This window comes from Podarcis muralis, chromosome 9 (assembly GCF_964188315.1).
Source record: "Podarcis muralis chromosome 9, rPodMur119.hap1.1, whole genome shotgun sequence".
Lineage (NCBI taxonomy): Eukaryota > Metazoa > Chordata > Lepidosauria > Squamata > Lacertidae > Podarcis > Podarcis muralis.
Genome location: NC_135663.1, coordinates 16,220,084 through 16,244,144, shown reverse-complemented (window position 1 = coordinate 16,244,144; position 24,061 = coordinate 16,220,084). Strand labels below are relative to the sequence as shown.

The window sequence follows — 24,061 nt, the reverse complement described above, 5'->3', positions numbered from 1 at the left end:
TTGGTGGATTTCATGATTTTAGAAATCAAAATGGCTATAGGCCTGAACCATTTTGTTGTTTCCAGGACTCCCCCCCCCCCCCCAAGCTGGATGTTTCTGGGGTGTTTATGTCCATGTGGCTTGGGCCTATGTGCCATGAATGACCTTTACCTGCACATGCAAGTGTTGTAACATGGATCTATGGTAGGTGCACAGGAATAGCTGCAACCACTGGGTGGCTGTGATGTTTCTCCTTCATACGTCCAAGCCTTGTCCAATCCGGAGACTTTCTGGTTCAAGCACATCATTATAGGTCATAGTTCTATAACCACCCAGTTGTACCATTCTGAAAGAGGGTCGAGAATTTCCTTTGTTCTTAGGTGAAAACACGCTTGAAGGAAACATTACATTTATTGCATAATACTGGGCTATGTACACACATAGAAAATAAACATCTGATAGAGCTGTAGTAGAAAGAGGCTGATTGGCTACCCAAGTAGCAAATCAGAGTGTTAATTCCTTTTCTTAAAATAAAATAAAAATCCCGATACCTTCACAGCTTTTTCATCAAAAGGTGCAAAATACAGTTTCGATGCTATGATTAAGCAAAGGATAGACAAATACCGAGGCCCCAATCCAACCCAAGAAGACTGTGATTCAACGCCAAATTCGACATGGCATCCTATGGGGCACAATGCCACAACTGCCAACAGGGAGTGGAGGGTTGAATCCCCCCATCCCCTGCGGCCCAGCTAGCTTGGCCCATGTCAGCTGAGCAAAGTCAAAGGTCAAATCAAGTTTGGCACAGAGTCCCCATGATAACAGCCGAGTTGTGACTCACTCCACCGCTCCTCGCAGTACTTGAAAGGTCATAAACAACCAGCTTTAGCAGGACCGAGGCCACCTTGTTATATAAATAAATCCATTCTCCAGGATCACAAGTTCAGATTAATAATGGACCTTGGAAGAGAGGAGAGTGCTCATCATGACATCTATGGTGGGTATGGGTTCTTCTGGGGTAGGGGGTCAAGAGGTAAGGGTGTAGAAACTGCTTCATCAGCTTCTCTCAGTGTAAATGTGCACCAGGGACCTGCATTTCTCCATAGAAGACGAGAAATAGTACCATCCAGTTCAGAAATAGGGGACCTGTGGACCTCCAGATGTTGCCAGACTCACTGTCCCATCATCCCTGACCACTGGGCCAGGCTGGCTGGGGCTGATGGGAGTTGGAGTCCATCCAATAGCTGGAGATCCATGGAAATCCCATCCCTGATGGGGCAGGATGGTGGCTGCTGCCCACCCTTGGGCTGAAGGTGGGAAAGGGCTTCTGTACTACCTTGCAAAAGACCCCCAAGTGCAGAGATAGTGGGGGGTGGGAAGGGAGACATGAGGTGTGTTTTGTGAAGGAATTGCTGTGAGAATCCCATCACTGAAATGGGGGGGGGGGGCAGGGAATCATCACTGTATTTCAAAACACACACACACAGCTGTTAAAAAACACCCAACAGCATAAAATATCAAATAATTCAGGTAGGCCACCTAGGTCTTCATGAGCATTCCTCGTTCCCATTCCTCTACATGCAAGGCCCTGAAATTCTTCTGGTCACACAGAAGGCAGTAAAATTATTTACCTCTCCTCCCATTTTTTTGTAGACAATAGGCAACAGGGAGTAGAAAATGTTAGAAAATTCAACTCATAAAATCTTCATTTCTGCCCAAACATTCACATACTAATCTTCTCTGTGTTAAATTATCCACTTCTTAGCTCCCCGGTATACTGTTGAACAGCCAAGGAGCACGCTTGTTTTACCACAGAAATTACCTGTGATTGGAGAGGTGTTAGGGAACCCGTACGTGTGGAGACAAGGAAAGCTTTCACACAGCTTTATATTTCCAAACTGTGAAGAGACATCTCAAAATATTGAAGGTATTTTTAAACAAGAGGAGGGGCGAGCAAGGAACGAAAAAGGCATCTAACAGCCAGTCAGACGACGTGTCAACAGATTTTTGTTTTTGAAAAGTAGTAAAGTCAAAATCCTGAGGAACGTTGACCAGACTTCACTGGGGGGGTGTGGGTGTCCTTGATCCTATGCTCTTCCCTTCTCTCCTCCCTGCACTCACCCTCCCTATCTCAAGGAGTATCTTTATCCCATTTCCCTTACAAAAATAAAAACAAGACAGTATTTCCTTTCTATACAAGAATTGTCTCGTGTTGGGGGCGGCTTCCCCTCAGGCCAAGCTGAAGCCCTCATAGTGGTCAATGGCTTGAGTGAGTCTCGTGCTCAGGACTTCTTTGCTGCTATACTTGGGGAGGTCGAGGAGGTTGTAGCAGGTGTGCGCCACCGGCAAGTACTGCTCCCCGCTGGAGGTGGACTGGATCACAATGCGCAAACTCGACATGCCGTAGATGGGGATGCGGTCGCTGCCGGTCAGAAACACTGGAAGGGGGAACATAAAAGCATCAGCGGAGCCCTGAAGAGGGTGTCCTGTTCTCGCAAGTGGCCAAACAGATGATATGGAACCTGAGGACAATAGCTTTTGAGGGGCCACCAACTGGCATTCGAAGGCATCCTGGATCAGGCAGTGGAAGCTCACCCATCCCAAGCACCTATCATTCTAGTTACAGGTAGGTAGCCGTCTTGGTCTGCCGTAGTCAAAATAAAATAAAAAATTCCTTCCAGTAGCACCTTAGAGACCAACTAAGTTAGTTATTGGTATGAGATAAGGTCTAAGATATAAAATAAATGTATCGGGCAAACACATACATACCAGTAAATATATAAACCACGTGTCTGAAACAGTACAGGAAAACAGTCCTAAAGCCATTTTGACTCTTGCAGTGACCTCAAATATTCCTCTGCGGTTTGGATGGCAATGGGAAAAGCCTCCCCATTGTCTCTGTGCTCACAAATCCTGCCTTAAGGGCACATTTGGGTATGAATAGGGTGAGCCTGTGACCTGGACTCAGGAATTAAGTATTTATCATCACAAAAGAATGGCTAGCTGTCCAGGTAAACCCTTTAACAGGTTTCCTGCCAGACAGGATTCTGCTGTAGACCACCCCTTCTGTGGGGTATGTATGATGTATTGGGCGGGGTGTCTTGAGCTACAGGGTGCAAATTCAAAAGTCTATACAGTATAAGGACTTGCACACCATTGTTCTGTGTTCCTTCTCCCTCCTGCGTGGGGGGGGGGGGGGTGAGCACCCTGTTGCAACAGTTTAATAAATATCAGGCTTACTAGCTGTTTTGCTTCTCAATATTCTCTGGTTGGCCTCTGTTGTTTTCTCCTACCGATAGAGAACCTACATAAGGATTCTATATGGGCTCTTGGGTACCCCATAAGGGAAAAGGAGCAGTTTTTCTTATAACAATTCCCTTTTAAAAAATACCAGCACTCTTCCCTCATCTCATTCTTTCTGCTTCCTGAACAAGTTAAGAAATTGATGAAAACTATTCTGTTTCGGTGGGCCTGTTCAGGCACAATATTTGGTGTTATCTGTCCTTAAATTTGTTTCTAATGTTTTGTGCTTTATTCTTTTTAGAAATTTTAAATATGTGGAGTTTTTACTGCATTTTCAAAAAATAATTGAAGTGTTTGCTGCCCTGGGCTCCTTTGGGAGAAGCAGCGGGATATAGATTTAAGTGTGACAACAACAATACAGGCAGCTCCCCACCCTTGTTTTCCACATTCAACAAAAGCCACATGTTGAGTCTCCTCCTTAGCCACTTTGGACAGCCGAATGCAGAGAAAATTCCCTGCACAAGGGAAGATTCCCCACAAGCAGAGAGGGCCAGTATCAAAAGCTTCACCACAATGCAGAAGTGAGATCTGGACAGGAAGTTCCAATCTCAGCAGCTCACTCCCTTCACCACTGTGCCAGAGAACAGGTAAAGAGAAGCCTGCCACCTGGTGGAAGGCATTCAGGTGTGTTTCATACAGTGGTACCTCTGGTTGCAAACTTAATCTTTTCTGGAGGTCCGTAGTAACATGAGGCGTGCTTTCCCTAATGGTGCCTCCTGCTGCTGCCGCACCGCCAGAGCGCAGCTTCCGCCTGCATCCCGGGACAAAGGTTGCAAAAAGGGGCATCTACTTCCAGGTTGGCGGAGCGCGTAACCCACAGCATTCGTAAGGGGGACGGTGCGTAACACGAGGTACCACTGTATATATTAAGCTAGCAAGAACAAGTTATTGGTTTTGACTGCCGAAATCCAAGGGGAAACTGCCATCGCACTAAAAAACCAAAACTAGTTACTTACAGAGAAACTTTTTCTTCTTTTCCAGAGAAAACTCGTGAAAGATCTCCCAGAACATTTGCACGGTTGGATGGGTAGCCGAGTAGTCCCCTTTGTAAACTGCGCTCTGTAAAAAAGGGTTAGTTTTAAGAACTCATGGCAAACCTGAAAGACCGCCTGCCCCTGTATGGACCTGTAAGAACGCTTACATCATAGGGCAATAACTCCCAAATGGGCATTTTATGCTGTTGCCCCTTCTATGGAATGTCCTTCCCTCTGCCACGTGTAAAGCAGCAACTACCAATTGCTTCAGACGTCTTGTAAGGACTTTTAACTTTCTGTCCAGCCTTTCCCTGACCCATTAATATAGAACCCTGATTTATGTGTATGAGTCCCTTGATTTTCTGTTTAACGTTATATCATTTTATTGGTTTTAGGCTGTGTTCTTGTTTTAATGGATGTTGTGCTTTTGTATCGTGCTTGGAGATTTTTAAAATATTGAGAAGTTTAGAGGTGCTTTCAAATAAACAATGTAATAACTTTCAAAGGCATATACATATTTTGAACTTTGTAAAAGGACTAGGAAGGTTGCAAATGCTCAAACTGCATTCTCTAGCTTGGTCCAGGAGGGTTATAAATATCTTCATAATTTAGAGATGCAAGCACATTGAATTCCAAAGCTGTTGGATGCTGATTCCCCTGACACAGCTGTTCACTCAGAGAGGATGTTGAACCTTTTTGAACCAACATGCTCTTTTAAGAACAGGACCTCTGCAGCTCTCCAGTAAGGCTCCAATCCCAAACATACCCGGCTAGGAAGTCGGCCCTATTGGACACAGCGGGACTTACTTCCAAGTAAACACACACAGGATCGGGCTGGCAGTGGAAAAGGAGGAACCACACTGAAATGCACTGAGCACAGCATATTGCAAAAAAACAACAACCACCAAAACCAAGCCTCATTATTATTTTACTTCAAGAATCATTTGAGCGAGGGCTTTGCTTTCATGTTTAGTTTACTGTTTGGTGCTTTCTCCAACGAACTGAACCACTCGGTGAAATTCTCCTGAGTGTCAGACTAGGAACAAGAAGGTGCATGTTCATATAGCCTACTTAAGTCAGGAAGCTAACAGGTTGATATTTCAACCTCTCCTACCTCGCAGGGTGGCTGTGAGGATAAAATAGAGAGGAGGAGAACCATGCACACTTTGGAAGACAGGTGAGGGGGGGAAATGGAGAAAACAGTAAATAATTAAGAGAGAGATGGGGGCGTTCTTAGGTCTCACATCCTAGCCAGACAGATTCGCAGAAGGTAAAGATTAAGGTTTTGCTCAGGACAGTAGTGTGGTGGTCAGGTGGGATTGCTATGAGGAATTATGAAAAATGAAGCAAGCCATTGTGTCAGCAATGAAAGCATTGCTTTGGCTGGGCTTGAGCCCTTTGACATGATTTCTGATCAATCCAAGCCCCTGCATCTCTGCCCCATTTCTCTTGCCTGACAAGTCACGTACACAGACCGGTTGCTTCACCAGGCATCCTCAGTACGTAAGATAAGGAGGTAGCTTTGATGTAGCTTTTGTGAATCTTTAGGTAGATTTTAAGGGCCAGGAAGAGAGTTTATAAGAAGGCGGTAATTGCCTGACTTTCCTTTCCGTCCTTCCTTTCCTGTTTACTGCCCGTTTATGACCTCCGGGTTTGCTAAATGCATTCCTCCTTGATTCCTGTTTATTTAGCCTAAAACATGTATGCATGCTCAAAGTAGTTCTTTGTAGTTAAAAGGATTTCTCTGATTTACCTTGATCCCCACATGGTGATTTTTTGAAATGCTCATGGGAAATCTGATTGGTTCTTACAAACGCTGTGTAAGAGTTCTTTTGTTAATAAAATGGCCTGGACGAGGGAGTGGCTATTGACACTTCCTCCCAGAGTCTTGCTGGCCAAGCCTCGTGTCTATTTTATTAATCAGGGTCCAATCCTTCCTTTGCCTTCGGAACACAACAAGTAGTAGTTCTAGATTCACAAAGGGCAAAATGTACAGAAGGATGTGCCTGCTTACCTCTTCCAGTTCCTTCCAGTTGTAGTTGCTGCTCCCTACGATCATGGCTCTCAGTTCGGTGGGCTGGAACATTTCTAGAACTTTACCCCCACACACCTTCAGGAAGCCAGTGGAGAAAGCCATGTACCACTCGTCTACCGAAAGGTTAAAGACATAATTAACGTACGCGTCGACGAATTCCTCCCTGGGGGATTCAAGGAAACAGCACTGGTCATTACAAAGAAGCAAACAGTGGCAGATAAGGGTGCTGTCGGCTGAAGCCAATGTCCACCCAGACAGCAAGGGATACCGCTTCCAAAAGTTGCTTGGAAGATCACACGCGTTTCCTAAAATGCATTTACATTGCAAATCACTGTACAGTGGTGCCTCGCAAGACGAAATTAATCCGTTCCGCGAGTCTCTTCGTCTTGCGGTTTTTTCGTCTTGCGAAGCATGGCTATTAGCGGCTTAGCGGCTATTAACGGCTTAGCAGCTATTAGCGGCTATTAACGGCTTAGCGGCTTTAAGAAAAAGGAAACAAACTCGCAAGAACTCGCAAGACGGAAGCAAGCCCATAGGGAAATTCGTCTTGCGGAACGACTCAAAAAACGGAAAACTCTTTCGTCTAGCGAGTTTTTCATCTTGCGAGGCATTCGTCTTGCGGGACACCACTGTACAATCTGCACTACTTCAGCATAGGATTTTAAAAATTAAAAATGTAACAAATGCCTGCAGGATCAGGCTAGTTAGGCCCATCTAGACCAGCACCTTCTTCCCATAGTGGTCAATTGCATGAAGCAGCTGGGGGGGGGGGGGGACTTCACCTTCTCCTTGCATCATATTTTCAGACTCCAGAAAAAAAGAAACCTCAAACCAAGCTCTGGGCGATGTTTGCCTATGTAAATCTATGGCAAATATTACCAAACAAAATGTGCGGTGTTAATCTAAAAGACTTTGGATCCATTTTATTGTTTCGCGTTCCCCCTCTGGACCAAACCAAATGTCAGGAAACGAGGAAGGATGAAGAGCAGATGGCAGAACCTTTTCTACCTTATTGCATTTTTTGTTTCCCCCAACACAGTCTGGTTATTTTTTTCATGCATGGTCCCTCATGGCTCCTGCGCAACAGTACTTCTCAACCCACTCCCCTCCATCTTTTATTTTCTTAAGATTGCTATCCTCCCAATCTGAAGAGCCCAATACAGAGTCCTCTTGCTGGGCTCATCCCAAAACAGCCACTATGAAGGACCCTGTTGTGTCACTTGTGAAATAACCACAGAGAGCATCTTTAGGCATCAGATGGTATGCACCTGTTATCTTTCTGCACTGGAATTTTGTCTCCGTCAGGGATGAGGTTCTTCTGCTCCGCCACTCCATAGCTTTCTCTGCACATCTGTTTGTTTGTTTTCCCACCCCAGAAAAAGACAACAAAATTGCTTCATTTTGTATCTCATCAACACAGCTTAATACAATAAAAAATGACATTAAATCATATAACTGTAGAGTGGGAAGGGACCCAGGGGGGAATCATCTAGTCCAGCAGTTCTCAACCTGTGGGTCCCCAGATGTTGCTGGACTACAACTCCCATCATCCCTGAGCTCTGGCCTTGCTAGCTAGAGGTGATGGGAGTTGTAGTTCAACATCTGGTGACCCACAGGTTGAGAAAGGCTGATCTAGTCCAATCCCCTGCAGTGCAAGAATCTTTTGCCCAATGCAGGACTCGAACTCATGACCTTGAGATCAAGAGTCCCACGCTCTACCAATTTGAGAGCAATGTGCAGTTTATCTCTGACCACGTTTCCACACCCTTGGCATACTGCTGGATTGTAGCCAATGAGGCACAATCCAGATTAAAATCAAATGAGCTCCATTTCCATCGACACCAGGAAGAACGTCAAAATGCAGCTAAACCTTCTCTGTGGTGTCCATTTCATGAACATGGATCTGAGCCAAGAAGTACACCGTCAAAAATGGGTGTTCCTTTGACAGCGTGGTGTAGCGGTTAGAGCGTCGGATGAGGACATGAGACACCAAGGTTCAAATCCTCACTCGGCCATCAAGCTCACTGGGTGACCTTGGGCCAGTTGCTGTCTCTCAGCCTAACCAACCTAGCCTATTTTCCAAAAAAAAAGGCTTAAAAACCTTTTGGTCGACCTTATAAAAAAAAAAGCTCGATCATCTTTTTCAGCTCACTTTAAAATACTGATTTCTTATTTTGGTGCTCCCCAGAATAGGGCTCATCTTATGCATGGGGTCATGTTATACACGGGAAAATACGGTAAATGCAAGAGACAGGCAGATAGATGGTCTTACCGTGAAATATAGGCAGAATGTCTCTTCAACATCATCTCCAGGGTAATCTAATAGCTGCTGAAGACTCCTATAAATAAGGTAAAGGAAATGTAAAGGCAGAAAGACATTAGGAGAGAGGAAAAAGTCTGCATCTGAGACACAGCATTGTTTGTACAGTGGTGCCCCGCAAGACGAATGCCTCGCAAGACGGAAAACCCACTAGACGAAAGGGTTTTCCGTTTTGGAGGTGCTTCACAAAACGAATTTCCTATGGGCTTGCTTCCCAGACGAAAATGTATTGCAAGTTCCTGCAGGGTTTTTTTCCTCCCCCCCCCCCCTTTTCCCAAGCTGCTAAGCCACTTATCAGCTGATCCGCTAAGCCGCTTAACAGCTGATCCGCTAAGCCGCTTATCAGCTGATCCGCTAAGCCGCTTAACAGCTGATCCGCTAAGCCGCTTAACAGCTGATCGCTAAGCCGCTTATCAGCTGATCCGCTAAGCCCGCTAAGCCGCTAATAGCGCTAATCCGCTAAGCGGCTTGCTTCGCAAGACGAAAAAACCGCAAGACGAAGAGACTCGCGGAACGGATTCTTTTCGTCTTGCGAGGCACCACTGTACAATACATAACCCTCTTCCTTGCACTGCTATTAAGGATTTATGGTATCAAATTTTAGGACGGAATTGAGGAAAGTGGGCCAAAAAAATACAATCTGATCCAAAAAAAGTTACAGGGCAGAGTTTCAATTTGAATTATTTGTTCATTAACAGTTGCCAAAAAAATAAAACACTGCTGCATACTGGAATTTTCCACAGTTACGTTAAAAGAGTGTATAAGAAAGAGTATGTCAAATGCAGAATTCTTAACCGATGGATATATGATAAGAACTCAAAGAGCCACACCCAAACAGTTTCACATTATTTAAGTATATAGATTATCTATAGCACGTAAAAATGGTAGGTTTCAGGAATGCGTTCAACCTCACACATTATTTTCTGTTTTGTAAATATCATGTTTGTATGACTTTGTTTTGCTTTTTATTTTAATGGGTGTAATGAAAAATAAAAATTCTCATCCCCAAAAGTAACACTGATATCGGTTTGGGGCAACAGAACTCCAACACAAAATGTTCTCATTGGAGAAGGATGGAAACATAGGTGTACAGTGGTACCTCAGGTTACATACGCTTCAGGTTACAGACTCCGCTAACCAAGAATGAGCGCTTCAGGTTGAGAACTTTGCTTCAGGATCAGAACAGAAATCATGCTCCGGCAGAGCAGCGGCACCAGCAGGAGGCCCCATTAGCTAAAGTGGTGCTTCAGGTTAAGAACAGTTTCAGGTTAAGAACAGACCTCCAGAACGAATTAAGTACTTAACCTGAGGTACCACTGTATTCCTTCTCCCAATGGTTTGCTTTCCCCCCCTCATAACAGGGACACATCCTGCCTTCCACCCCCAACCCCCAGCACTGCTCAAATTTTATGAAAGTGCCATTGCCAAATTCAATCTAGGCCGATTGCGAAGTGGACAGGAAGACATAATTCCAATACTTTCTACCTTCCTTCTGTAGGTGAAAGCTCCTTCAAGTCTTCCAAGCACGGCTTCACATTCAAGAGTTTCTTGTAGAGGGCCAATGGAAAGTGAAGATCCACAACAGTGAAGTTGTATATGGCCAGACCGCAGACGATGCCAATCAGGTGGAACCAGTTATGCTCTACAAAACACTTCGGACACACACAGAGAAGGACAAGTTAGCAGGAGGAAAGCGTCAGCGAGGAGCTGGAAAGATTTAGATCTGGAAAGCGGCTAACAATCCCTCCCCCGGGCTGTGAGTCTCCAAACTACAACAAAGCCAGGGTGAATAAAAATCAGTGATTTTTAAAAAAAAATCTCTCAAAAAAATTGATTTTTTTTAAAAAATCAGATTTTTAAAATAAATGCTTTTGGAGGGGAAATCTTTCTAAAAGATAGCTTTCTGTTTAAGTTACATTATAGTCCAAAGGCTATTCATCAGGAAATAAGGATTTGTTTTAAGTTTTTCATGTGTGCTAAAACTCGTCTGTTTTTTTAAAAAACAAACAAACCATTAACCACATCAGTTAGCAAACATGGATACATATGCTATAATGTTATTGTTTTAGTTAAATAAATTGTTTAAATTGTTATTAAGGAAATATTTTTTTCTCTCTTTCCAATAAAGTACAGCAGAAAAGTTGTCCAAATGTAAAGTTAACTTAATAAGCCTCACAATAATTTCATAATTATCTGTGTATTTCTAATAGGATAACCAAATCAGTAATTTCTTTATATAACTGTAACTACTACTCTGAAAATTTATTATTCCAAAAATGAAACCTTCATCTGGTTGTAAATATTAAGATTATACCAGAAAGAATGAGTCTTCCTGTAAAAAAAAAAAAAAAAGGTTTAAATCAAGTCTTACTGACTAGTAATTTAAATTGTGATTTAACTCGATTTGATTTAAATCAAATCCATCATGCACCAAGCTAAGCGGGATCCCTGGCAAACAGTTTGTGAGTGCATAAACCAAGCACACTTACGGTATCCGAAAACCACAGCAGGTTTGATTCGGGGTAGCAGGTGAACATCCCATAGATAGGATTCAGGAGCTCTTTTAGCAGCAGGAGGAAGAACTCCTTTGTGACGCCGCCAGCATCAACCGCCTCCTCGCCGTCAAAGATCACCTGCCACAATGCCCAAAATGGAGCTTCAGCAATTGCAACCAAGTAACAGCCAACTGAGCCATACTCCAAGCAGATCCAATAGACTTAAGTCCACCAATTTCAATGAGTCACTATGATACCATTTTAAGCAGAAGAGGATTCCCTCAAAGAATTCTGGGAGCTGAGGTTTGCCCAGGGTACTGAGAGTTGTTCGGAGACCCCCTGTTCCCCACGCACAGAACTACAATTCCCAGAGTTCCCTGGGAAGAGAGATTGATTGTTAAACCGCTCTGCAAATTGTAGCTCTGAGGGGAAACAGGGGTGTCTCTTAACAACTCTGGCATCCTTAACTACAGTTCCCAGAATCCTTTGGGTGTTTAAAGTGGTATGATACTACTTTAAATGTGTGGCTATTATTGCCTACTGTCTTAATGTGATTCTTCTGTCTGGAGCAGCACCCAGAGAATTATGAACAAACCTCAGTATGCTTTGCTGAGGGAAACATGGAGCAAGGCCTCACTAGATTAGGCAATTTTTCTATGTGGGGAGACTTATTACATATGGATATGCACTCATATTCCATTCTGAAGGAAATCAGCCCTGAGTGCTCACTGGAAGGACAGATCCTGAAGCTGAGGCTCCAATACTTTGGCCACCTCATGAGAAGAGAAGACTCCCTGGAAAAGACCCTGATGTTGGGAAAGATGGAGGGCACAAGGAAAAGGGGATGACAGAGGACGAGATGGTTGGACAGTGTTCTCGAAGCTACCAGCATGAGTTTGACCAAACTGCGGGAGGCAGTGGAAGACAGGAGTGCCTGGTGTGCTCTGGTCCATGGGGTCATGAAGAGTCGGACACGACTAAATGACTAAACAACAACAACAAATGCACTCATATGCACTCCATTGTGTGAGCGGCCACTTTCATACTGAAGTGATACAGGCCAGACACAGATTTAGTGCCTCACTGAGGAGGACCAGGCCCAAACACCAAACAAACTATTGCAGGGAGGAGCTGCCACGGGGCCTTACCTTCAGAGGCTTTTTCAAGTCAATATCCGAATGGATGCTCAACTCCCTCAAGGCGTCGCCAACCAAGTTGGTCCTACGAACATGGAGGACCAGGAAGGGGCTTCGAGCCAAGAGGGGCTCAAGGGTGAGGAGCATGAAAACGTTCTGCAGATTCGCCCCACTGATGGCCACCTATCAAAACCACATACAAAAGTCAAGAGCAGCAGCAGCAACGACAAACAACAAATGTACTGAGCCCCTGGGTTCTCCATTCCCAGCATAGAGGAAGTGGTATCTGTGGAAACAGGGTTTACTGGCAGTTCGCTTTGGGCAGGGGGTAGAAGTGATGCTGTGTTGCCTCCTGAAAACAACATTCCTGTAAAACCAGCTGCTTTGCAAGGATGCCCTCCTAACTCGCTTTGCCCCTTCCTAGTGTCTGGAAATATCTTGACTGGGCCAGGAAGAGTACCTATTTCCCTGCTAAAAATATGCCACATGGGAGGACAGGGGGAGGGTGAGCCACATGCCTCCCGCACAGATTTTGCAAAAGTTACCGAAGATCAAGAGCCAGTAGGAAATCTGGCATCCCATTTTTTAATCCCCCCCCCCCCCGCAAAAAAAGGGAAAAGGTCCGTCCCCCCCCAAATCGATACTACTGAGACATTTTCCTTGTTGTTCAAGGTTTTGATTAATGCTATTCATAATGCAGTAAGATACGGAAAACCCTTGTGACCCTTTTTTTGGGGAGGTGAAGGTCAGTGCAGAAAATATGTTAATAAATAAATGCATGGATGAAAACGGCTGGGATTGGCAGAAAGAGGAGACCTGGCCGCCTACCTGCATCTGCAACTCAGCATCTGTCTGCAGCATCTTGGTCTTGGCTTGCGCGTCGAAGATGAAAGGGTAAGAGCACAGAGTCACGGCATCCTGGAAAGTAGGAGCAGTTCAATTTAGCGGTGGCAGCCTGGGCCTCTGCTGAGAACTACTTTGGCAAGAGTAATTGGAATGGTTACCTGCATAATTGATGGTCTGACTTTCTGGGGATGGGGAAAAGGGCGAGGTAAGAGAGAGAGAGAGAGAGAGAGAGAGAGAGAATAATGTGTGAGCTTTTACTTAGAACAGTACCATCAGTTATGTTTTAATCCTATCCTTCCCCCAAAGGGTAGCCTATGTTCTCACAACAACAATATGAAGTAGGCTTAGGAGCAGATAATGTGGGTGGCTGACCCCACCCCCAATAAGATATGTGGCTCCTCTGTCCAAGTCCTACACCATAAGCACTAGATCAGGGGTCAGCAAACTGTTTCAGCAGGGGGCCGGTCCACTGTCCCTCAGACCTTGTGGGGGGCCGGACTATTTTTTGGGGAGGAGGAATTAACAAATTCCTATGCCCCACAAATAACCCAGAGATGCATTTTAAATAAAAGCATACAATCTACTCATGTAAAAACATGCTGATTCCCGGAATGTCTACAGGCCAGATTTAGAAGGCGATTGGTCCAGATCCGGCCCCCAGGCCTTAGTTTGCTTACCCATGCACTAGATTAAGGCAAAGGCTGGCCCATTTCATGGGTCTTTTTGTGGTTTGCAAACTACATGCACACACACAAGCTGCCTCTCTGTGGAGTAGTGGCTCTAGGCCCCACCCCATTTGGTAGAGAAGGTTGGTTCATGCCCCCCCGAACCAAGAATGAACAGAACCTGCTAGAGAAGTGCCAGATATGTTTTATTTAGGGTCCAGTGTTCCTTTCACAGACAAGTCCTTCTGCATTTCCATTTCTCCCACATCTCCCCCCCCCCACCCTGCTTTTGGCTCAGGGCTAAGGTCTTAAGACTCAGAGTTCCACCATCACCTCACCTCAGCTGCTGGTTAGGGACTCGCTCCTACCCAATGCCTCTCTCCTACGCTTCTCCTCTGGCCTCTACTCCAACAGGAGGGTGTCTCTCCTTCAGTTCCCAGTGCCTCCCCCTCCCACGTTTCAAAGGAAAGTTTGTCACGCAACACTGGGGTGGGGGAGGAAGCTGCTGCTCAAGAAACACATTTCTAAAAGGTCCACCGGACACACAACTAATCTTGCAGTTCTTGGGATCTTGGCCATTAACTGTATTTTTAGCTGCATCTTGAAGTTTCCCATACCTGAGACCATATGGGATGCCAAACATGGGGAAGATGGTCATAGTTTGCCCCAAACAGCCTAGCAGCCCACCTGGTTTCTATAATACATACACTGGAGATATTTTACATGCATGCATGTATATACACACAAACACTTGCTATTTTGAGAATATTGCTGGGTTTTTTCTTTAAAAAAATGGGGAAAGTGGGGAAAAAAACCCAGCTTCTAGCCCTTGTGGGGAGAATGATCTGAAAACAGACTTGGAACTCAAGTTTAAGGTTCCACATGGGATTTCAATATCCTGAACAACCGTTCTTTCCTCTTTGCCATCTACCTCTTTGTCTCTAATGTCCACATCAACCTGTTTCTCTTGGAACCTACTAGGAGACCACATAATCCCTAAACTTTCCACATCTCCCAGACATTCAAATCTTGAAAACAAGCTAAATATGCACGGTGACCACTTACATTAAAAGCCTATAACGACTGTGGAATTTGCATTTGTACGGTGATCCATTTTGACACAACGCTCATAGCTTTACAGCTGCAAACCCTGGGTTATTCCCTCCCCTCACAACCAATTGCATGACACCTCTTACCATTCCAGCTTGATGCAAAAACCACATCAGGTAGTCTTCCTGGATATCCACCAGACTGGAAATCTCTGGGATATAAAACTTGTCATATTCTACGTGTTTTACTTTCTGATTTACCTGATTTGGGAAAGAAGAAGGAAAACACTTATTTGAAGAAGCAGAGAATAATAACCAGCTCCCTCAAACAAAACGGCATGAAAACCCAACATTTAAGTCAGTTACAAGCTGTACTAGTACAGACACGTGCTGAACAAGTTTAGGAATAGAAGGCACATCAAGAACAGAAAGGTCACAGCGGAGGAATGAGTGGTCAACACAAGCCCAGTGCACAGAACTAGGTGCATAATGAAAGCAAGGGAGATTTAACCTTTGCAGAAGAGCCCACACGGGCGCATAGCAAAACAAACCACAACCTTTGTACATCAAAACAAGGTGTGGTCTGAGCCTAGACACCAAAAGAGCCCAGCACAAGGACAAACTTCCACTGCACATGTTGACAGCATTTGCATCAAAGGCGACACCATAGTTTAACCCCAGCAGGAAAAGGGAAGGGCTGAGCCTCAGTGGTAGAGCATGCAATAGTGGAAGAAACAGCTCTTCACCTTGACTTTTGACACCTGAGATTTTAGGCCCCACCCTATTCCTGCAACTGTAACTTGTTTTGAACGGTTTTTAATGCTGTGATTTTAAATTGCTGCGACACCCCCGGCCCCAAACTCTGGGAATTGATAGTGAAGGGTAAGTTAACGCATAGTAATTGTCATTACTAACATGTTTTGCATGCAGAAGATCCCAAGTTCAATACGTGGCACTCCCAGAAAGCGCTGGGAGAGGGCTCTGTCTGAAATTGTGGAGAGCCACTGCCAATCAGTGGAGCTAGATGAACCAACGATTGGCACCGTTTTCTAAGGAGCCCATGCAAAGGGCTTGCCTTGCACACCCGCTTCCCCTTCCCCTCCCTCTTCTTGGGTTGGTAGGAAGAGGAACAAAGCAAGATTCCATTTTGCTTTCATAGATTCTTAGCCGATCATTATGTGCACGCCAGAAAACGTGGCTCAATTTACATCCTAGCCAATTTCAAACGAAACCAACTTGGGTTTTGAAGTGGGCTTGCTTGCTAAACCACAGTTCCTGGTTCATGTGTGCTGCTGACAAGACAGGAGAAGTGAAACGGAACCCTGGTTTATTTCTCCTCCGGGAAATAAGCTGGAGAGGGGATGGAGGGTTCGTGAGTCTTGCTCAGGCTCACAGAGGCTCGATTCATGCAAAGTTAAATGGTGGTTTGACATGACGTGCGAAAACAGCCACCCTGCACAGGGACGCAACCGCCGCAGTTTCCTTACTTTATGAAGTTTCTCCAGAAGCTTGAGTGCAGCTGTGATGTAACTGCCATACAAGACAGGGATCAATAATGTTTTTCTTCCGTTCAAGAGGTAAACCACGGCACCTTTATAGAGATCCACCAGCCTCAAGAAGTACCCTGGACACACCTGAGACCACCAGTTATCTAAACAGGGTTACACAAAGCAAAACATGTAGCTATTAGCTTAATCGCAGAATCGTAGTTGGAGTGTCATCTAGATCAAACATCACAGATCTCAACTAGATCATACATGGCAAATGGCCATCCAACCTCTGCTTACAAACCTCCAAGGCTTCAGGAGCATTATGATGATCCTATTAACAGGCATATTTGCTTTGGGGGGGAGGGAAGGACCACCAACGTATGATGCCTATACTATTTGTAAACACTAAAATCCCAGCATATGAATGGGGTCAGATTTGCAGTTTGATAAATGCATTCCTACAGATCTTAAGCATGTTCACTTAAGGAGCAAGTCCCACTGAACTGCGTGGGCCTTATATTCCCAAGTAAGTAGTGCAAAAAGGTCTTCAGTCTTTGTCAAGCTTCACACTTGACGAAAAGACAGCTGATGGCAGGGGTGCCGAGAGTTGCAGCTTGGCGATATCTGGAGGACCGCAGGTTCCCCATCCCTAGTTTATGGTAGTGTGGCTGAATACGCCTTGAACGCCACAGGCAGTCGCTTTACACCAGGTGTGGCGATCACACCCAGGGTCCCCGGACGTTTGACGGTCTATTGACCCTTTGCCGCCACTGTGATTATTTTTTCCGCTGCCACCACCCCGTATCTCACAGGGACACACGGAGTCCAGTCAGTTGTTAACATAAACAAATAATCAAGTTTATTTTTAAATGCAGGAACAAGCTTATGGTTACAGTTAGTTTTTCTTGACAGTTCTCAATCTTAGTTCCTAACAACTTCAAACTGATTATTCCCAACTATCTATCTGACTCCACCTAACAATTCCTCTCACTCTCTCACAATGCAACTCTACCAACCCACATCTAAACCTCCCTCTTCCTTCTTCAACTCCCAAACCGCAACTTCAACTCCCAAACCTCAGCCCAACTCAACTCCCAAACCTCAACTGACTTTCAAAACCTCCCACTCTAACTTTTATTCCCCCCTTGCATTCTCACTGGCCAATCACATCACACCTATTTTAACCCTTTCCTTATGACCCATCCTAGGAGGCAAACACCACACCAGGTATGGGGGAAAACTGGACCTCTGGATGTTAAAATCCCTTTCAGCTGATTCCCTGGTGGCCCGCTGGAATGCGGAGTTAACCAGGGCTATCGACTGTCTGGCTCCGAAGCGCCCTCTCCGATTGCATGGAGCCCGGACAGCCCCGTGGTTTTCTTCGGAGCTGAGGGCGATGAAACAATCGCTGAGACGGCTAGAGCGCCGGTGGCGGAAAACTCACTCCGAATCTGACCGGACACAGGTTAGAGCTCAACGTTGAGCCTACCAAGTGGCGATAGCGACGGCGAAGAAGACTTTCTTCACCGCCTCTATTGCATCTGCAGAAAATAGTAGCAGGAGACTCTTTCAGGTGGTCCGCAATTTAACGGAACCACCTTTAACACCGGGGCCTTGTAAAGACCCCAAGATCTCCTGCAACGATTTTGCAAAGTTTTTTGCAGATAAAATCACTCATATTCGGAAGGAGCTAGACACCACCGTAGGAGCAGGGCTGGGGCGGGAGAGTGCTGGAGCTCTGTCTGGTCAAGTTGCATGGAACCAATTTCAATCCGTTACCCCCGAGGATGTGGACAGGCTGCTTGGACGCGTGAAACCAACCACCTGTCTCCTTGATCCTTGCCCATCCTGGCTAATAAAAGCAAGCCGGGAAGGGCTGGGCGATGGGCTCTGCGGGGTGGTGAATGCTTCCCTCTGTGAGGGAACATTCCCAGATCCGCTGAAAGAGGTGGTCATTAAACCGCTTCTTAAAAAACCATCTTTAGACCCGGCCAGTATGGCCAACTATCGCCCAGTCTCAAATCTTCCATTCTTGGGCAAGGTGATTGAGCGTGTGGTTGCTGAACAACTCCAGGCACGCCTGGAGGATGCGGACCATTTGGATCCCTTCCAATCGGGGTTCAGGCCTCATCATGGGACTGAAACTGCCTTGGTCGCACTGGTTGATGATCTCCGGCGAGCTAGGGACAAAGTGAGAGCTGTTTCCTAGTTCTGCTGGATCTCTCAGCGGCCTTTGATACAATCGACCATAACATCCTTCTGGACCGTCTAGAGGGGTTGGGAGCTGGGGGCACTGTTATACAGTGGTTCCGCTCCTTCCTCCTGGGCCGTGTTCAGAAAGTGGTGGTGGGGGAATGAGTGTTCAGACCCTTGGGCCCTCACTTGTGGGGTACCTCAGGGTTCCGTCCTCTCCCCCATGCTTTTTAACATCTATATGAAGCCGCTGGGAGAGATCATCAGGGGGTTTGGACTGGGTGTCCATCAATATGCAGATGATACCCAGCTCTACCTCTCTTTCAAATCAGAGCCAGTGAAGGCGGTGAAGGTCCTGTGTGAGTGCCTGGAGGCGGTTGGAGGATGGATGGCAGCTAACAGATTGAGGTTGAATCCTGACAAGACAGAAGTACTGTTTTTGGGGGACAGGGAGCGGGTTGGTGTGGGGGATCCCCTGGTCTTGAATGGGATAACTGTGCCCCTAAAGGACCAGGTGCGCAGCTTGGGAGTCATTTTGGACTCACAGCTGTCCATGGAGGCGCAGGTTAACTCTGTGTCCAGGGCAGCTGTCTACCAGCTCCACCTGGTACGCAGGCTGAGACCCTACCTGCCCGCGGACTGTCTCGCCAGAGTGGTGCATGCTCTAGTTATCTCCCGCTTGGACTGCAATGCGCTCTACGTGGGGCTACCTTTGAAGGTGACTCGGAAACTACAGCTAATCCAGAATGCGGCAGCTAGACTGGTGACTGGGGGCGGCCGCCGAGACCACATAACACCGGTCTTGAAAGACGTACATTGGCTCCCAGTACGTTTCCGAGCACAATTCAAAGTGCTGGTGTTGACCTTTAAAGCCCTAAATGGCCTCGGCCCAGTATACCTGAAGGAGCGTCTCCACCCCCATCGTTCTGCCCGGACGCTGAGGTCCAGCGCCGAGGGCCTTCTGGCGGTTCCCTCATTGCGAGAAGCAAAGCTACAGGGAACCAGGCAGAGGGCCTTTTCGGTAGTGGCGCCCGCCCTGTGGAATGCCCTCCCATCAGATGTCAAAACGATAAACAACTACCTGACATTCAGAAGACATCTTAAGGCAGCCCTGTTCAGGGAAGTTTTTAATGTATGATATTTTAGTGGGGTTTTTGGTTTCTATGGAAGCCGCCCAGAGTGGCTGGGGAAACCCAGCCAGATGGGCGGGGTACAAATAATAAATTATTATTATTATTATTATTATTATTATTATTATTATTATTATTATTATCAACAACCCTACAAGCATAGTTAATGGCCACAGCAATGTAGGAGAGCAAAAGTGGTGTGAAGAACAGGGAAGAGGTGGGGGGACTTGGTGTGCATCTCCTACCTAAGACTTTACTGGGGTTCCTGTCCAGACGCAGAATCGCCATCGCCAAGGGAAGAGTTAAGGTGACATAGTACTTTGAGTCTTGAAACGGCGGGAACTCTGGGAGAATCAGGTAGATTCTCATGGCTTCAACGTCCGGTGGGGAACTGGGCAGCCCTGGGATCAAAAAGCTTTCGAAGCTCTTCAGGATCTGCAAAAAGGGAGGAAAGAAATGAGGCTCGAAACATAGCTCTACTGGTTTGTTCCAGCTCAACTCTGGCACTGTGGAGCCAACCCAAGTATATGAACCAGTCACAAAAGGAGCAATTTCGACAGGCCTCCAGAAATGGAGACTCAACCAGTGTATTTGGAATTCTACAAAGTCATGGTGAAACTTAGTGATCTCCAAAGTAGGTGTTGGAGCTTGGTTTTGGGAAGAGAGGAGGGAAAGTGACAGGGAGGGCTGTGGTGTCATGGCAAACAACTACAGTGGTACCTCGGGTTAAGTACTTAATTCGTTCCGGAGATCTGTTCTTAACCTGAAATTGTTCTGAACCTGAAGCACCACTTTAGCTAATGGGACCTCCCTGTGCTGCCGGAGCACGATTTCTGTTCTCATCCTGAAGCAAAGTTCTTAACCCGAGGTACTATTTCTGGGTTAGCGGAGTCTGTAACCTGAAGCGTATGTAACCTGAAGCGTATGTAACCCGAGGTACCACTGTACAACAGATTTGGGAACGTTTAGATCTGGCTTGCGATTGCACACCGTACAGTGGTACCTCGGGTTACATACGCTTCAGGTTACATATGCTTCAGGTTACAGACTCCGCTAACCCAGAAATAACCCAGAAATAGTACCTTGGGTTAAGAACTTTGCTTCAGGGTGAGAACAGAAATCGTGCTGCTGCGGCGCGGCGGCAGCTGGAGGCCCCATTAGCTAAAGTGGTGCTTCAGGTTAAGAACAGTTTCAGGTTAAGAACAGACCTCTGGAACGAATTAAGTACTTAACCCGAGGTACCACTGTATTCCAAACTGGGAAAGTTCGGCTTCGTCAGGAGAACCAGCATCCAGGTTTCAAACAGGCACTTGAGGCCAAATGTTTTGTATTTTGCACATGAAGGGGGTAAGACCTGCAAGATGTTTGCCAAGGCATGTCCTTAGGACGGTACTGAGTCATACTAATGAACAGGTTGTGGCTTTGCTCTCTTACGAGTTTTCTCATGATCTCCTCCCAAAAGCTCTGTACAAAGCAGAAAGCTTAAAAAATTTAAGGCCTTTGAAGTCTGCACCTGGTCAAGCAAAATGGAATGCTGGGACGTCATCAGCTTGTCAAACATCAGTCTGGTGGAATTCAAGTCGACCCCTGGAATTTTGGGACTCGTTTTAAAATGTTCGTCTATTCTACAAAACGAAAATGAAAATTGAGAGACAGAGGGAGAAATATTCCTGGTGTGCAATGTATTTACAAACAGTAATTATTAACATTTGAGCTACTTAACCTATACGCAGCTCCAGACTCTGTAATTAATAGTTGCTCATAGAAACTTCCTATTATGTTGAAGATGAATCCTCATCAGGAGTATCAGCAAGACCAATGAGCAACTTACAACCACGCAAGCGGCTTGCACTTCTCTCAGTAGAATTCTGCCACTCAGCAGAATTTTAGCACTCTTTCCACGGAATCTGACTGCCCCTTATTAACTGGGGGAGCTGTATAAAACCACAGCTTGTTTAGCAACCATGTGCAGATTCTAGGTTCAGCGGCAATTTGCCAACTGAATGCCAGTTGTAAAGGAATACCAACTGCAAAGAATGGGAATTGCTTTCATGCCCAGTTTATTGGCTTTCTGGAAGCACCTGATGGTGGGGGAAAGGATGATAGATTAGGTGAGTATTTGCTAGATCCAGCTGGAGATTCTCTAGCTGATATGAAGCGAGGAAAGACGACACCCAGTAATCTAATAAACAGGCAAAAGACCTGCAATCTTTCTAGTAAAACAAAAATACCTGCAGCTTAACACGCTCTTGAGACGTTACATCACAAGCAACGTCTGTAGCATTTTACAGGTGGAAGAGCCATTCCGTGAGCACATCAGTGCTCCAAACGCCAACCACAAATTCCTTCCCCGGCACAAACATGCTGCTAAGTTAGCTGCCGAGGCTGCAAGAGCAGGTGCCCTCTTGGGGAAGAGCCTCCATTTAAATCACGTATCGTATTTGCCAGTTGACTGCTAAAAGCGCATAGGATGCAAAGAGAGCTAAACGTAGTCCGATAGCTTAGCTACCATTGCCATAACAACACAGACAATGGACCCGAGAAGGTTCCTTCCAAGGCGCCTGGAGGATCATGTTATCCTAACGGTACAGAGCCGGTACACAGAATTGGTTCTGACAGGATGTAAGTTCAGCCAGGGAGCTTTTTCTATGCCTGCATCAGCCGTCAAAAATCTTACATAAAGCTGCTGGGTCAGGCAGTGTCCCTCCTCCCCTCCACATGGTTGGCCCTAGGCTGTGAGGCCTCTTATGTAACCGTCACTAGGATTCGCAAAACGGCTAGTCTTGGGGGGTCCGAGTCTTTTTCCCTCTTTTATGCCTTCACCCTCCTTGGTCAGGAAGCCACCAACTACTTCTTATTGCTTGAAAAATAATAATTCTCACTTTCCCCACCCCCTCCTGGCAAAAACATGGCTCTTCCCATCTCCATATTATTTTCACAACAACCCTGTGAGATAGGTTAACGGCTAAGAGATGATGGTTGGGCCCAAGGTCACACAGTGAGCTCCCTGGATTTGAACCCGGGTCTCCAAGGTCCTAGTCCTACACCCAGACCACCAGACCACACTGGCCCTCACAGACTGAAACCTCATTGGCCACCCGTTTTACATCTGCTTGATCAAGAGTCACCACTGCAGGGACTAAGCCTGGAAGACATCGGAGGGTTTTCCTCCTGCCCTACGTATGTTTAAGGCACTTACTTCTTTTCTAAGAAGCTCCCATTCCAGCAGGCAGCCGAGGACAGGATCTGCACAACCTCACTGCTTAGAGTGGAGGGACAAGAAGAGAGAGGGACATGGGTTATACGGCCACGCTGTTGTTTTTCACATAGTGTATTTACTTTTTGAGTTCCGTTGCCCTTGCTCCTAGGTGAAATCATCATGGAACCAGCTGGAGTAGCCTAAGTGGCATCTGTGGAGGTTGGCTGCCCAGCTGTGAGTCTCGTGATGTCACTATGACATCAGGTGGCCCGTTCTCCCTTTGGAGTTGTGCGAGAAAGGGAATTCCAAACCCAGCCTAAATACTGTCAGCCTTGTGGAGGCTGACTGAGGCAGCTTCAGCATGGGACAATTGTGTCACGCCTCAGGAGTACTGAATCGAACAACTCAAAGCATGGATTCCACCTGCCCAGCCCTGGAAGGGTATCTTCAGGGCCACTGCCAAATGTTCCTGGGGACCTCTGAAAACAGGATGAAAATTATCCGTGTGATGCAGAGGAGTCTATAACATAAATCCAGGCAGCAGCAGCTCCCCTACCCACTGAACTTTTTTCACCAAGTTTGGGGAACTTGTAGACTAGCACTCACTTGAAGATCGTGAAGTATTTCTAAAAGTTAAGTCGCTTCTTCTGGCGCCCAAAAAAACAAGTGCCTAGAATTTCCTTGCTTTCAGAAACCCAACAGCAAATTATTTTATTCAATTTATGAATCACTTCCAATAAAATATTGCAAAGGGATTTCAGAGTAGAAAAAAAACCTGGCAATAAAAAGAATAACTGTCTACATCTCCTTAGATAGCCTCTGGCTTTTACACATGTGTGGTCTACCACCCACATCTATTTTAGAATTGCCAAAAAGTACTGTAGCCTGGCAGAAGATGACTTAACAAGTAGCTGGGAAATTTGGAAAGTGATACTTGGAAACAAACTCTGACTCAACACTAGAACGCACCTACAGCAGAGAGCTGCAGAGTCTCCATCGACAGCTTGATGTAAGCCAAGGATGTTGGCCATGCAGATGTTGCTGAACTACAATACCCATCATCCCTGGCCATTGGCCATGCTTGCTGGGGCTGATGGGAGTTGCAGTTCTGCAGCATCTGATGTAAGCCATCACACCACTCAGTGGAAGCAACAATCTGAGCAGGCCCTCTGTCTACCCTGAGCTGCAAGGCCGCTGCTCCAGCAGCCAACAGAGAACAGCACATACACTGGTGCATGATGGAGAAA

The 24,061-nt window shown here is 46.0% G+C and overlaps 1 protein-coding gene across 4 annotated transcripts in view; it reads right to left on the bottom strand.

Moving 5' to 3' along the window:
* Positions 1–371: 371 nt before the first annotated feature.
* The window catches only part of LOC114603971 (putative E3 ubiquitin-protein ligase HERC3), a 45,016-nt gene continuing 21,326 nt past the window's right edge, over positions 372–24,061 (bottom strand). For 2 of the 4 annotated variants that reach the window (XM_028743575.2, XM_077933827.1), the window contains exons 11-25: positions 22,815–22,877; positions 21,129–21,240; positions 19,861–20,050; positions 16,290–16,453; positions 14,950–15,063; positions 13,247–13,270; positions 13,071–13,160; positions 12,255–12,425; positions 11,101–11,244; positions 10,097–10,263; positions 8,564–8,630; positions 7,560–7,642; positions 6,271–6,454; positions 4,239–4,341; positions 372–2,417 (exon numbers count right to left, since the gene is read on the bottom strand). In XM_028743575.2, coding sequence (XP_028599408.2) covers positions 2,209–2,417; positions 4,239–4,341; positions 6,271–6,454; positions 7,560–7,642; positions 8,564–8,630; positions 10,097–10,263; positions 11,101–11,244; positions 12,255–12,425; positions 13,071–13,160; positions 13,247–13,270; positions 14,950–15,063; positions 16,290–16,453; positions 19,861–20,050; positions 21,129–21,240; positions 22,815–22,877 — 1,885 coding nt within the window. In that variant the 3' untranslated portion in view covers positions 372–2,208. Of the gene's footprint in view, positions 2,418–4,238; positions 4,342–6,270; positions 6,455–7,559; positions 7,643–8,563; positions 8,631–10,096; positions 10,264–11,100; positions 11,245–12,254; positions 12,426–13,070; positions 13,161–13,246; positions 13,271–14,949; positions 15,064–16,289; positions 16,454–19,860; positions 20,051–21,128; positions 21,241–22,814; positions 22,878–24,061 lie in introns of those variants that run through there. The other 2 variants (XM_028743577.2, XM_077933828.1) reach the window with 2 other exon arrangements.